Source organism: Sminthopsis crassicaudata, chromosome 4 (genome assembly GCF_048593235.1).
Source record: "Sminthopsis crassicaudata isolate SCR6 chromosome 4, ASM4859323v1, whole genome shotgun sequence".
Classification (NCBI taxonomy): domain Eukaryota; kingdom Metazoa; phylum Chordata; class Mammalia; order Dasyuromorphia; family Dasyuridae; genus Sminthopsis; species Sminthopsis crassicaudata.
The window spans coordinates 53349967-53365785 of NC_133620.1; the positions used below are offsets into that span (position 1 = coordinate 53349967).

The 15819-nt window shown below is 35.9% G+C and overlaps 1 protein-coding gene across 1 annotated transcript in view; it reads left to right on the plus strand.

Moving 5' to 3' along the window:
• Positions 1–7182, plus strand: part of LRRC52 (leucine rich repeat containing 52) — a 43265-nt gene extending 36083 nt beyond the window's left edge. Inside the window, exon 2 of the mRNA XM_074264624.1 lies at positions 6719–7182. Coding sequence (XP_074120725.1) covers positions 6719–7047 — 329 coding nt within the window. The 3' untranslated portion in view covers positions 7048–7182. The remainder of the gene's footprint in view (positions 1–6718) is intronic.
• Positions 7183–15819: the final 8637 nt, after the last annotated feature.

A 15819-nucleotide genomic window follows, 5' to 3' on the forward strand; every position in this document is an offset into this window, starting at 1 on the left:
CAGGAAACCTAGATTTAACCCATAACTCTGATGATTAAGTGACTGACTGATCTTAGACAGGTCATTCAAACCATTTAAATTTTAGTTTGCTGATCTATAAAATGAGATGACTATTAAAGTTCTTTCCAACTTGAAATCCTGTGATAGCTATGCTATTTATTATCAGCATTTCTAGTCAATGCTAATGAAATTAGGTGTAAGTCATTTTCAACTGGGTTAAATCTTGTATAAACAATGAGATAATGCAGGATATTCCAGAAGAATTGGTGCAATTTTTAGGCTTTAATAGCCCAAAATTAATAACTTAAAATGGCATCAAGACATCTGGGACACCCTGAATACATGTAAAGTGCTAGGGATATTGTGTGAAAAAAGAGATTATGCAAGTTTTAAGCTATCAAAGCTTAAAACTGTATCAAGACTTCCATGACATCTTGCCTATGTAAAATTATTTGCAAAACAAAGTATTGTGTAAATCTTAGTTATTATTGCTGTGATGATCATGACTTGGTATATCTCTTAAGGTGTGTTAATGCGTGTTAATAAAATTCAACTCAGTCCAGCAAGTATCTAAACCTCTTCCCCTTCTCCTCTATGCAAAACCCTTCCATATATAATGAGGCAATTTGGTGACGTTCAACAAGATCCAAATTCATAGTCAAGATCAGAATCCAAGAGTAACCCCTGATACACACTGGCTGTATGACCTTGGCAAGTGACACTAATCTCTTGGCTAAAAACATCACTATATATAAGTGCAGGGATATCACATCCAGACATATTCAATAGATAAGTTTACTTGCCAATGACTTAAAGCAGGAATGATGGGAAACTATGTATCTGAGAGATGATATAAAAATGAATGTGTTTCTATACCTCAATGCACAACTCTCAGAGACTATAAATGATAGGAAATGTATCAGTCTTCATAGATAGAGGGAGTTTTCTTATATTAAGTTCATATAACAAGGACATCCCAAGTCTCCATTCCCTTCTCATCCCTAAAATGTGCAAAACATTATGTTGGCCTATTGAAAGATATATAAAGAGAGTAACTTTATCCTGTCCTAAAAAGAATATCCCATCTTAAAGGATTTACAGTCTAGGATGGATGATAATATAGGTAAAGAAATCACTCTGATACAAACAGAACAAATTAAGGTAGAATGTGAAAGATTTGCCAGTTCTATGTGAGACTTCAGAGGAGAGAGTAATCATATAAGGTGGAAGGTGACAGGGAAAACTTCATCGTGAGGGTAGCATTGGAACTGAACTGCAGGGAGGGAGAGAAGGAAGTAGAGAGGGACAGAGGGAGGAAAGGAGCAGGAAGTATTCAGAAAAATCTACTGATTCCAATTTGGCTGAGATGTCAAGTACGTTAAGCAAGGGTGCAAAAGGATTTGGGGACAAACCACCAGAGACTTTGAATATCAGTCTCAGTTTGGACTTTATTCAGGAAGCAATGGGGGAGAGTACTGGAGGACTTTGTACAATAGGATGATGTAATTAAAACTGAGCATTAAGAAGATTAATCTGACAATGACAACTAAGGTTGTCAGATGGATTGAGAGAGAAAAAATGGAGTCCCAGTGGCCAGAAAAGAAGTTTCATGGGACAGTAGATAGAGATCTGGCTTTTGAAATCAGGAAGAACTGGGTTCAAGTCTCACCTTTGAAATATGCTAACAGTATTACCCTTAACAAGTCAATTAACTTCTCATTGATTTGGCCAGGTCTCTCAGGCTATAAATTGAAATGCAGGTGCTGACCTTTATTGGGAGTTTCCTTTTCCCTTAAATCACAGGTTTCCTCAAAAAAAAAAAAAAGGGGGGGGAAGCTATCCCAACACTTAAAAGAATAATAGTAGCTAAGATTTCTAAAGGTTTGCAAACAAAACACTTCATGAACATTCTCTAGTTTTTTCACAACAATCCTGTAAGGTAAATATATACTGATATTATCTCCTTTGTATAGATAAGGAAACCAAGTCAAAGAAATTAAATATTTGCCAAGCACATGTAGTGTCAGAGGTTAAATTTGGATCCAGATCATCAGGCAGTTTGGTGGTCCTCACTTTAAGAACCTAAACTAATTAGAAGGTGGTCATGGGAATTCAAAAAATTGAATAGATATTAAAGAGTTGTGTCAGAATAGGAATCAAGGGGACTTTACAATTGATTAAACAAAACTTGAAAGTTAGAGATACAAGTTTGTGAATCATCCTCAGAAAAGTAATAGTCATGACCATGAAATTGTGAAGAAAAATATGGAAGCCAGAACTATGGGAAATATGTCAGGAAACAGAATTGAAAGCAATAATAGGAGGAAGACTAGGAAGACATGGTGGAGGGAAGAAATAGTACCAAAAAGTGTCTTAATAGAGTATCTAAAGTAGTGAAGAGATCTAAAAAAATAAGGACTGAGGGGGGAAAGGGATTCAATCAATTAACTAGAGAATCATTGGTGACTTCTGAAAACATCTTTAACAGTGATGGCATCAGAAACCATCATTTGATTTTATCCATGTAATTATTGTGCTACACTACTCTTCCTCTTCTCTGTTAAAATCACTGAGAAATACATTAACATTATGTATCTTTACTTTTCCTCTCACTAGCACCTAAACCCTCTGCAATCTGGCTTTTGACCTCACCACTTAAATGACACTGCTTTCTACAGGTACCAGGGATCTCTAAGTGCCAAATCTAATTGTCTTTTCTCAATTCTCATCTTTCTCTGCAGCATAGCACATGAAGCATTTTCTTGGATTTCATCATCCCCTTATTTTTCCACCTACATCTATAACCATTAACTCTGTGTGTGTGTGTGTGTGTGTCTGCATCTCTCTCTCCCTATGTCTGTGTGTGTGTCTCTCTCTCCCTCCCTCTTTCTCTCTCTCTCTGTGTCTCTCTGAGTTTCTGCCTATGTCTCTGTCTGTCTCTATATCTATGTCTCTGTCAGTCTCTCTATCTCTGTCTTTCTGTCTCACTGTCTCTGTCTCTCTGTCTCACTGTCTCTGTCTCTCTGTCTCTCTCTGTCTCTTTTTATGTATGTGGCTCTCCCACACATACAGGTATCTGCTTACCAATTTACCCTAAATGATTACTAAACCATCAGCATATATAAATATAAACATCTCACATGTGGGCATATACAATAGAAAATCTTCCTTGCATATGATACCAAGAAAGAGTGATGAGAACCATATATCTGAGAGATTATAATTAAATAAATATTAAAATTAAATGAAATTAAATTTATTATTTAAATCAAATAATTAAATAAATTTAAAACTTTAATACATTAAAGTGTTTAAGTCTATTTCTAGAACAACTAACTGTCCTTGTTTTCTGAGGGACCTGTCAGTATACCAAGATTCATCACGAATCTATCAGCTGGGGGCAGGTAGGTGGCACAGTGAATAGAGCACCAGCCTTGAATTCAGGAGGATCCGAGTTCAAATCTGATCTCAGACACTTAAACTTCCTAGCTGTGTGACCCTGGGCAAGTCACTTAATGCCAGCTTCAGGAAAAAAAAATGAATCTATCAGTTGGTATTTGACCCAATTCTTGGAGCTTGACCATCCATGAAACTCAGCATTTATGATTTGACATAGTTCTAGTTGCTTGTTTTATCAAAGAGAAAGCCAACATACTAGAAATACTCTAGTCAGAAAGTCACATGACAGTTCTCCACCTGCTAATCATTAATTGTGTTATGTTGCACATTTTTTCATCTCTCCTCCATGGACCTATTTCCTCATCTGTAAAATAAAGAATTCAATCCAAATAAGGGTCTTTTCCTGGTCTTTGATTCTTAGAGAACTTTTCAGAACAGAAAGAATTTTTTCAGATTCTATTTTAGTTAATGCAACAGGACTATCACATGTGATAAAGTCATTAGGTTATTTTCACACGTTATTTGGAGAAAGAAAAAGATGTGCATCAACATTCCCATTTCTCATTGAGAGAATGAAGACTTTTCCTTCTCTATCTCCCCTGAGAACAGAATGGTAAAATTAAAAAAAACTCAGCAAAAGAAGTTTCATATTTAAACAGAAGAAATATCTTCCTAAGATTATAAATCATAAGATAAGGGGGGGGGCGAGTACTAAGGGAGTACAAATGTAGTAGGGCAATCAGCCACTCAGGTTCCTAAACTTATTTGATAGGCTCTCAGGGGCTTGGGTCAGACACGAAGGCAGTTGGAAGTAACAACAGAAATAATTGCCTCCATTTAATTCAATTTAACAAACTAGGCATATTTGAAAACAGATTAAAGAGCCAGTAGGTAAGGGAAACATAAAAACATAGATTGAGAGTTGACCATTTCATTCCAATCTCTCATTTTATGGATGAGAAAACTAAGGTTACAGAACTGCTAAATGAATCCTTCTAGATCATGTAGGTAGTGATTGACAGAGCTAAGATCCCACTTCTTCCAAATCCAGCAGCCTATCTATTGAGTGCTGAAATGACATGGGAGGGAATTGGTCCAAAGGCACAAGCAAAGACAGTAGCCTTAGCAAGAAATACAATCTTTTTTCTCCAAATCTAAGGCAAAGAAAAGAATGGGAAATTGAGGCAAGGAGGATTGGGGACTTAGAGGATAAATGGTATAGAATTAATAAAGGGAACTCAAAAAGAGTGACTTTTTTCAGTAAAGTATGAAATGAGGAACTCTACTGAGGAGAGAAAAGATGTGGTGTGGGTGGTTTGAAGAGAAAAGAGATTTAAAACAGACACTGTGGGGAATGTGATAGTCAACCACGGGAGAGTAAGAAAAAGTAACGTGCAGCTGTAAATGGCCCAATTCAACAACATATTTGAAAACAGACTAAAAAGAGCCAGTGGGCAAGGGAGACATAAAAATGTAGATTGGGAGTTGGTAAGAGTCTATTCATTTCAATCCCTCATTTTATAGATGAGAATACAGATTTGCAGTGGTCCCCGTCAGCACAATTGTGCGATCTTCCAGAAGCATTCAGTAGTAACAAGCAAAGGCAAAGAAAATGAGTGAAGATTAATTCAGGATTGGAGCTTGAAAAGGGCTGAGTGTTAGCAGGAGGAAAGGGATTCAGTTAGAGCATTATTAACATCAAGTAAAAATTTTGAAGTGGGAGAATAGTTATTACATGTATAGATTCAGCCTTCCTCTCTTTCATTATAGATTGGGGAAAATGGTACCTCCCTAAAGAAGTAGCATGATATAATGAGAAGCATGCTTGTAATCAAGACAAAGAACCAAGACTGGAATTTTGGATTTATCATTTTAGGATCTATATAATCTTGGACAAGTAATTCATTCTCCAAAGATCTCACTTTTCTCATTGGTAAAATGATGGCATTGGATTGGATAATTTCTCAGGGTCTTTCAATATTTAATCTCATTCTAAGGCTATCTTGCATTTCTCTAATTTCTTTTCCCCTTTAAAACTATTCTCAATGTTAATTATAACTTCAAGGAACAGCTAGATGCTGTAGTGGATAGAGCACCAGTCCTGGAGTCAGGAGGACCAATTCAAACACAGCCAGACACTTAACACTTGTTAGCTGTGTGACCCTGGGCAAGTCACTTAACCTCAATTGCCTACAAAAACAAAACGACAACATTCCAACTTCATATCACGGATGGGGATGAAGGAAGGGATGCAATTTACCATAAGTATACTTACACACTAGGAAAGGGGCTGGGAATCTGCAATCTGAATCTGCATAAACATCCTGGATTCTAGAACTAGCTCTACTTCCAACTAGAGGGAAATCACTGGGGGGGAAATTATTTTAACTCTAAGTCTTAATTTACTCATCTGCCAAGTAGGGGCTAGACTAAAATATGGGGTCTTAGCATGAGATCCATGAATTTATTTTGATAATCTTTTGATAAGTATATGTCAATGTAATGTTTCCTTTGCAATCCTCATATTTTAAGAATTTAAAAACATTATCTTGAGAAGGGATGCATATACTTTATCAAACTACCAAAGTTCCAAAAAAAAAAGTTAAGAACCTTTGAACTAGAAGATCTCTAGTCTATGCAAGACAGGTAGGTAGCTCAGTGGGTAGATTGCTGAACCTGAAGTCAAAATGATCTAGTTTAAATTTGGCCTCAGACATTTACTAGTTGCATCATCATGAATAAGTATCTTAACTTCATTTGCTTCAATTTTCACATCTGCAAAGTAACTATAATAATAATAATAATAATATTAATAATAATAATAATAATAGCACCCACTTCCTAAGGCTATTATGAAAATTAAATAAGACAATATTTGAAGCACTATAAAATCCTGAAGTGACATATAAAGGAACTGTATTAATATTGTTGATGTTTTTATATAAGGACACTGACTGAGTTAAGCATTTTCCATGAGAACCACTTGGTATCCCTGCTAGGGTAAAGCATGGGTAGAGGGGAAAAGAAGAGGAAAAGAATATCATAGAATAAGGGCAATGGAAATGGAAAAGAGAAGGAATAACATGTAAATAGTAATAACTCACATTATATAATATTTTATACCTGACAAACCATTTCCTCATAACAATCATTCAAGGAAAAAGGAGTAAGTTTTATTAATCCTAAATTATACATAAGGAAACTTACTTAAAAGCAATTCGGGGTCCATAGCCCACAGGTTGTCTATGACTAGACAATTACTTGAGGTCCCTATTAACAGTATGTCTTAGTAAATTTAATCATTGTGTTTCTTCCACAGATAAATTAAATGCCACTTGCAAAGAACCTGCAGAGATGATAGGGTGGCCCTTGACCATGGTGGGAAATCCACTCAGATACAAGTGCCTCACCCACTTGGACCGCCAGGACTATGCCTTCCTGCTTCTGATTGGTTTCTGCATCTTCTCTGGGGGCACAGTTGCAGCCTGGCTCACTGGTGTATGTGCAGTACTCTATGAAAACATCCATCGAAAGGCTGAAGATGAAGAAATAGATGAAGAAATTGAGAATGAAAGGCCCAATAGGAACCGTGTTTTTAGATACAAAAATGCAAAAAGTTTTGATTCCATGAACCATCATTTTGTTTAAATGCCATAGACTAATGCCAGATGTGCCTTCCCAAGAATCCTGCTCCCCTTATTGCTCTTTCTCTCTTTCCTGCCTTTTCAATGCTGTCCTTGTAGATGAAATAATATTAACAAAATAAATAAATTCAATGATTGCCATTTCATAGTTCCCTTCCTTCCCCTCTCCATGCTTCCATGTTTACTTGAGTTAGCGTATGAAATGAATGGAAAATGGAGAAAATCAAAAATCAATAAGTCAAGTCAACAAACATTTAAATTCTTACAATGTGTTAGTCACTATGCTAAGTACTGGGGATTCAAAGAATATCAAAAATAAACTCTGCTTTCAAGAAGCTTATGTTAAGGAGACAACATGAAGCAATGACATCCAAACAATTTGTAGGATGATAACTTGTAAGCAATCAATAGAGAGAAGAAATTAAAATTAATGGAGATCAAGAAAGAGACTCTCCTCAAAAAGTGAGGTTTTAATTGAGGCATGAAGAAAGCCAGGAAACCCAGGAAAGTGAGGAAGGAAAGGGAACAGCCAGAGCAAAAGGTACAGAGTTGGAAGATGGAGCATTGTATGCAAAGAATCCAGTGTAGCTACATATAGTAGAGTATTTGGGAGGAGTAAAATGCCAGAAGACTGAAAAAAATAGGAAAAATCCAAGTTGTAAAAGGCTTTAAATGCCAAAAAGAGTATCTTATGTTTGATTCAAAAGGTAATCTTGAGCACTGGAATTTATTAAAGAAAGGAGTAGGGAATAATGAGGTCAGACATTTAGAAAATTATTTTGGCAGCTATGTGGAGGATGGATTGACATGGAGAGAGATCCCCAGGGTAACTATTGCAATGGTTCAGGTGTGAACTGATGAAGTCCAGCAGCAAAGTAGTGGCTACAGAAGTAGAGAAAAGGGAATTTATACACAAGTTAGGATACTCTGGCATCTCATGAATTCCATCACCAATATTCATCCAACACAAATTTATTAAGTGCCTACTGTGTGCTAGGCATGAGGAACAGACTCTGTAAACGTTGTGTACAAGGAATAGCAAGCAAGCCAGTTTTCTAGAATATAGAATAATTTGCATTAAATCTAGAAAAGTAGATTGGGGCTGGACAATGAAAGGTGTCTGAAAGCAAACAAATGATTTATTATTTTGTCCTAGAGGCAAGAGGGTATCCTTGGGCCTTTTTGAACAAGGGAGTACGAGAAGTAGAACTGTGGCTTAGAAATAGCAGTCTGGTAGCTATGTGGAGGATGGAGAAGTGGATGTTTCTTATGAAAAGCATTCCGCCACATCTTCCCTTTCCTCCCTCTATGCAATTGATCTCAAATCTATCATTTATACCTAGTAAATTACATTTTATTAGCAACTATTTTGATCTTGATAGCATATTGGATACTAATGTGCTATCTAACACATACATATATATTTGTATATATATATATATATATATATATATATATATACATATGTATGTATGTGTATATATTGTGCTATATGAATATATATACTATATGTATGTATAGGGAATTTATACACAAGTTAGGATACAAATTAAAATAATCCTGAGATTCTTCTTCATGCCCACCAAATTGAAGTAAATGCAGGACAACAGGCACATTAATACACTATTGATGTAAATATGAATTGTTGCATATATATATATATGAAATTTCATCTAAACTTCAGAAAAAACCTGTGAAAGAAGTGCTACCAGTGTTATTATTATCCCCATTTTATAGATAAAGAAACTGAGACTGTTTAAAACTGAGAGAGTTTAAATGATTTGCCAATAGTCACATAGATAGTAACCACCAAAGGCAAGATTCCAACCTTCCTGTCTACTGTGTTTGATCTAGTCTTCATGTCTAAGGCTAAGGGAAAGGAGAAGACAAAGGAAGATCCTTAGGAAATACAGAATGCCCAGAATTTTGAAACAATTATGCCTACACCACTATTTACAAGAAAATGTTGCATTTTAATTTTGAATTACTATTTTATATCCATCTACAGGAAAACAAAGAAACAAGTCACCTTTGAAAAGATACTGAGTTGCCTTGTATCTTCTCTTTTATTTCTCTATTCCCTCTATACCAAGAATGAGGCCATATGCATAGAAGGTTTATCAGATTAGACTGAGACCTACAGAAATCCTTGAATTATTCTTGACCCTCTATGAATATTTAAATTCTATATATGTGAGCCCCTCTCAAGTCTTTTTATATAAGAATGCTAAATTCCCAAGAGTTGGAAGGAGTTTGAGAAGCCATGTAATCCAATCTCCCAACTAATGCAGCTGGACAATAGATAGATAGATAGATAGATAGATAGATAGATAGATAGATAGATAGATAGATAGATAGATAGATAGATGAATAGATGAATAGATGGATAGATGGATAGATGGATAGATGGATAGATGGATAGATGGATAGATAGATATAGAAATAGACAGATTTACTATATGAAGGATACATTTTTTCTGCAGTTATAAGAACCATCCAGTGACAAGGAAAAGTAACAGGCAATTCACATTTATTCTGCCTTTAGAATTTCACTGACATTTAGCTTCTGTCACTCCCCCAACCACATTATATTTCTAGATATTGTCCATCTCCCCACATAAGAAAAATTAAGCTCAATTTATCAAAATAGTCATTTCTTAGGAAAATGAATTCAATCATTTAAAAGGGTTTTTTCTCACTTTGATTTCATTTTTAAGTTAACAAGCATTTATTTTCTCTCCCTCTCATGCCCCTCACCACTGAAAAAGAAAAATATAAAACAAAATCCTCATACCAAATATGCATTCAAGCAAGACAAACACTATATATTGGTCATATTTTTAAAATGTGTGTTTTATAACCATTACCTTTCTACAGTTAGTCAAGAGTTCTGAAGTCTTTCAAAGTTGTTTGCTTTTATACTGTTGTTTTATAAAATATTCTCTTAGTCCTGCTTATTTCACTTTGGACTGAAATCATTACTTTCCTCATTCCTGACAGAGCAATAGTATTCCATTACATTGATGCGCCATACAGTTACCAATTGATGGGTATCTTAGTTTCTCTTTAGGGTAGGAAGGACTACAGAAAGAATTGCTATAGTTTTACATATATGAGTATGCGTTCTTTCTTTGATTTCTTTGGTGTATAGATCTCATGGTGATATTTTGGGATCAAAGAATATGCACAGTTGAGTAGCATTTGGGGCATAGTTCCAAAGTGCTTTTCTGATTGGCTGCAACAATTCATATTTACATCAATAGTGTATTAATGTGCCTGTTGTCCTGCATTTACTTCAATTTGGTGGGCATGAAGAAGAATCTCAGGATTATTTTAATTTGTATTTCTGGTAATATTGAATACTTTTTCCTAGCTCTATGAATAGCCTGGATATCTTCCTTTGGGAACTGATTATTCATGTCTTTTGATCATTTATCATTTGAGGAAGGATTCCTTTTCTTAATTTGGTTTCTTATAATAGTGTGGAAATGATTCCTCCATCAAAGAAACTTGCTACAAAGATTTTTTCCCATTTTTATTTTAACATGGGACTAATTCATTAGTTCTTATCCCAGTAAATTGACCTTAGTTTACCTTGAAATTCCACTTAGACTGGCAACCTCGTTGCTAGTATCTTACAACAAATATGAGCTTTCTTGATCAGAACTCTGTTGTGTTAATTGCCATTAATATTGTAAAAAATTCTCATTATTTCAAATTGCCAAATAGTGAATGGTGTTATAATGGTGACCTGTCCAGAAAAGTATGGGCCAGATGTTACTAAGGTTAAAAGGAACCAACCTGACTTTTGGAAAGAATTAAAGTTGTGCCAAAGCCATGGCAATAGAAAGATAAAATTATGTAAAAGAATTGTTTAATTTATCAATCAGGTACATATTTAGGTCATGAATGAATGAATGAAAAACAAAGCATTTATTACTCACTAAATAACATGTACTCTGCTAAACTCTAGGAATACAAACACAAAAGCAGAAGAGTAGGCATCTGAGACAAGATTCAAACCCATCCCTGAATAAAGAAGGACAACAGACAGAAGGAAGAGGAACAGGGAGAGGAAGAAAAAAAGGAAAGTCCCTGTCCTCAATACACTTATTTTGTAATAGATGGAACAATGCATATAGGAAAATGGTAGCTAGGGATGAGCACTTTAGTTTGAACGTTACTAGGATAATGGGCCACGTTATTGTTCAGTTGTTTCTCAGTTATGGCCAACTCATCATGACCTCTTGAGGTTTTCTTGGCAAAAGTAATGAAGTGGCTTTCCATTTCCTTCTCCAACTCATTGTACATATAAATAAACTGGGATAAACAGAATTAAGTGGCTTGCTTGGAGTCACACAGCCAGTTTGAGGCCAGATTTGAAGTCAGGTCTTCCTGACTACAGGCTCAGAGTTCTACCAACTGCACTACCTTATTACCTGAGTAGAGCCATAGGAGAGTAGGCTGGCATATCCTATCCATGAACACTTATACAATCGTGCTTCAAGAACTAAAGGGAGGGAGGAAGAGAAAAGAGGTACTCAAAGACTTTTAAGAAGGTTACAGAAGAGGTAGCCAGGGCAGCTAAGTGGTACAGTGGATAGAGCACCAGCCTCGAGTTCAGGAGGACCCGAGTTCAAATCTGGTCTCAGACACTTAACACTTCCTAGCTATGTGACCCTGGGCAAGTCACTTAACCCCAGCCTCAGGGGGAAAAAAAAGAAGAAGAAGAAGAAGAGGTGGCCAGAGAATATTGAGTAAAATGAGATGTGTCTGGAGCTTTCTTGAGCTAATATTATGGGGAAAGCAGTAACCAACAGGGAGATCAAAACCCCAAGATGAAAGTTCCAGGTCATCCTATTAATATCTAAGAAAACTAATTTAGCTAGCTGAATTGGAATCTTCTTTGAGCACTTCAACTTTAGCAGTTTGTAATCAGTAAAGTGAAGTTATTGCTGCCTTCTCTCCTTTGATTTAGCTTGATAAAGCTTAACCTTGGAAAGAAAAAAATTTTTCATTTTTTTTTTCACACTGTGCTGGGCACATACTTTTCCAATATTTCTGCCTTTATTCTGTCATCTTGACTTCGTCTCCCTCCAAATATTTCTGGAGCTGAATTCTAATCCATATCTCTCAAATTCCCATCCAAGATTTTGCTCTTTATCATCAAACCATACATGAACTCAAAGCAAATTCATTTAATTTAACATGATATCAAGGTAAATGAAAAAAAAATTTTCTCCTATACAGAGACACATTTTCTCAAAGATTCGTATTGCCCTAGTAAAAGAGGGAAGAAAAAAACATATAGCCCAGAAAACTAGGGTTGAATCTCTGCTGCAATGCTATTGCTTCCAAATTTCCTGGCTCCACTCCTGATTCAGAATTGCCACTGGCTGGTTTTTTGAAGAGATAGTGATGCCATATACTTGTATTCTCTCTGTGCTGAGCTGCAAACTGTTTCTCTACTGAGTTGCTATTAACATCTGCTATTTCTCTGCTGAATTCAAGCTGATGGGAGGTCTCTTTGCAAAGTTCTAACAACCTGTGTTAGCCTACAGTTCAGTGTTTATTTAGCTCACTTTTGGGTCAGAGCTCCCAACCACAAAAAGAATCAACACTTAAAAAAAAAATTCCTTAGGTCAAATCAATCTTTTTGGACTGACTTTTAATACCCCCAAGTGAAAATTCCCCCAAGCTACTCCTATTTGGTTCTAGGGAGTAAATGTCTTTTAAATCCCATCATGCTTCTAGCTGCTAGCAACAAAATCAAACAGATTGCACTGGAGCTTTTCATCATCATACTGGAGAGGATTCAGAGGTACGGGGACTTTAATCAGGAGAGGTCTCTTGTAGGAGTTAGCAATTGAGATGAGCCTAGAAAGAATAAAGGGGTTCTTTAAAATGTAAATGAGGAGGGAGTATGTGGCAAGCATGAAGAAGTACATGTGCAAAGACAAGATTGGAAAACAATGCCATCTGTGTGGAACAGCAATATAGTTTGGAAGCTGGGGCTAAATTATGAAGGACTAAATGCCAGAGGTTGTCCTAGGGTTAAGAGAGAGCTACTGGAGGAAAAAATTTAGAAAATCACATGGTCAAATACATGTTTTGGAAATATTAGTCTAACAGCTGTATGGAGAATGAATTGAAAGGCAAGAGACATGAGGCAGGCTCTCCAATTAGACTACTGCAATAGCTCAGGGAAGAGCGGATGATGGCTAATGGAGAAGCAGAAAGTCTAGGTACATGAGAGGCACAGATTATTCAGAAGCTTCATTTTAATAAATATTTCAAATATTTCCCTCATCAAACATTGTAGCAGGACAGATTTAAATTTCATATTTTCATTTCTTCTACTCTGTGGAGCTACTTGTGACCAATAAAATACTCATGAGATAGACAAAAAAAAAACTACACAAGAGAGAAAAAGAAAAATGTAATTTAATACATAAAATATTTATTAATTGCCTATTTTATGTATGTGGCTTTGAGTGCTTAACAAAAGTTTAAATAACCTATTCATGGAATTTAAGATCTAGGAGGAAGATTAAAATTCAAATACAAATAATGGTAGTACAAATAATACTTGATAATTGAATTAAGACTTAGAATACAAAGGACTGAAGTGAATAACAAGGTGAAAAATAACTATTAGCAAGAAGAATCAGAAAAGGTTCATGGAAAAGGCAGAATTTGAGCTTGGTTTTAAAGGATAGGTGGGTAGGAGGTTAATGGGTGAAGAGAGAGAGCATGGATATTCCAGGTATAGAAGGCAAAGGCACATAATTAAGTAACTCTCAAGAGTATTTTGTAAACAACAAGGATTTAGATGGGCCATGGAGGGTAGACAGAAGAGAATAATATGGCATCATACTGTTGAGGCCTTGAACGTCAGGCAAAGTTTAAACAAATTTACACAAGAGAGTTTAGCAAACTACCAAAATTTTTGAGCAGAGAAATGAGCTTTGTTTAAACAAAGGACTCAAATAACACATAATACAATTCAGTGGAGAAGCCACCTCTGTTCTATCCAGAAATGTCTGCATTAAAATTCTTAATTGTAACACAGTTGGATTTCTTTGAGATTCAGCCTAATTTCTTTTAGACTTTGGATTGATCAACCTACATTAAATCATATACATATTTCACATCTTGCTGGTGTAAAGTAAGCCATGAACACCCTTTGTCATTCAACCATAGCATTTTGACATCTAAGATAGGATAAAATTCATGACTCTGAATTTAATATCTTATATCTCACCATTTTCCACATTCACAACTTCTCACTAACTGATCCCATTAAAGAAACTGAAACTGTTTGCTGAAATTTGATTATAGCAAGTACACAATTAGTGGCAAAGATGGAGTTGAAGGCTGTGTCTTTTGGAAATCTTCATGTTTGGCTTCAGTGCTTGGTCAACCCAATTAACTATTACTTAACTTTATAATGTCATTCTTGGTCAATTAGTGATGCTACCCTTCCTGACATATTTACTATTTTAAGCTGAAAACAGAATGGGTAAATATCATTTGCCTTGCCCATATTGGGGAGATTGAAATTGTATATTCTGGGAAATCTCTGAGAATTGTTTGAAGTTCCATATGCACTATTTTATTGGGTTGATGTATAAATTAGTGGTGGGAGGAAATCCCAGCACTGTGATTCATCTTCCTATCAATCTCAGCCCTGTCCCCATTTATCATTGGTAATAACACCTATCCAATGGAGACCTGAGGTGCATGTCACCTATAGATATATTAACACTTTTGTGTGTGGTTGGGATTAGAGTTCTCTTCCAACTCTAAACGCTATTATATTATTGTTGTCATCCCTATATTTAAGAGTGAGTCACCTTGGGTCCCTTAATTTGAAAAAATGGGAAAGGAAGAGAGGGAAGGGAGACAAAATAGCCATCTATAACCATGGAACCTGACTTGCATCTGAAATGGATTTCAATGAGGCAGAGTTACACAAAGTAGTCAGTTTTGCTCTCTCTTCCAGAGTCATCAAAATCCAGCAGCAGAACAAAAGGCAAAACAACTGGTAATGACCTGGCATGCGGTGGATGACCTTGACTCAGTCTCTGATGCTTCAGCTCTCTTCATAGCATTGGAACAAATTATTCTCATCTTCCCATTCCGCTGGGGGGAAGCCTTCTCATTCTCAGGGTAGACATCCCCATAATTCACCAATGAGTTTGAGACCTGTGGATTACCCTCAACCTGGTTTAGCCTATATGCTAAGATTATATTACCAGAAATGTGACTGTAATGCATGATACAGCTTCTTAGAGCCACGGGTGAGAGTAGAGCAAGAGGTGGACATATAAAAGGAGGTTTAGACTTATGCTGTTTGGGTCAGAGGAGAAAGAATAAGAGATAATAGCTAGAAGTTGCAAAGAAATAAATTAATGCTATAAAGAACTTCCTAATAATTCAAAGTATACAAAGGTCGGATAGCTGCCTTATGAGGTACTAGTTTTACATAAATAGCATTTGTCAAGGATTTCTAGTGGAAATTCTTTTAGGATATGGACTGGATATAGATAGTGGCTCTAGCCACTGAGTTCTTTTCCAATTCCTAAATTCTGTGAGTTTGTAATTTGTTTTCCAAATCAATGGGGCTGGGAGGGAAGTGATCCTGACCTATGAATTTAACTTTGTGGAGAAGGTGGGGATAGAGACTCCCTCCATGAATCTAGAACTATAACCTTTATAATATACAATGTTAGGGAGTTTCCTGGGGCACTAGGAAGTTAACTGACTTGCCCCC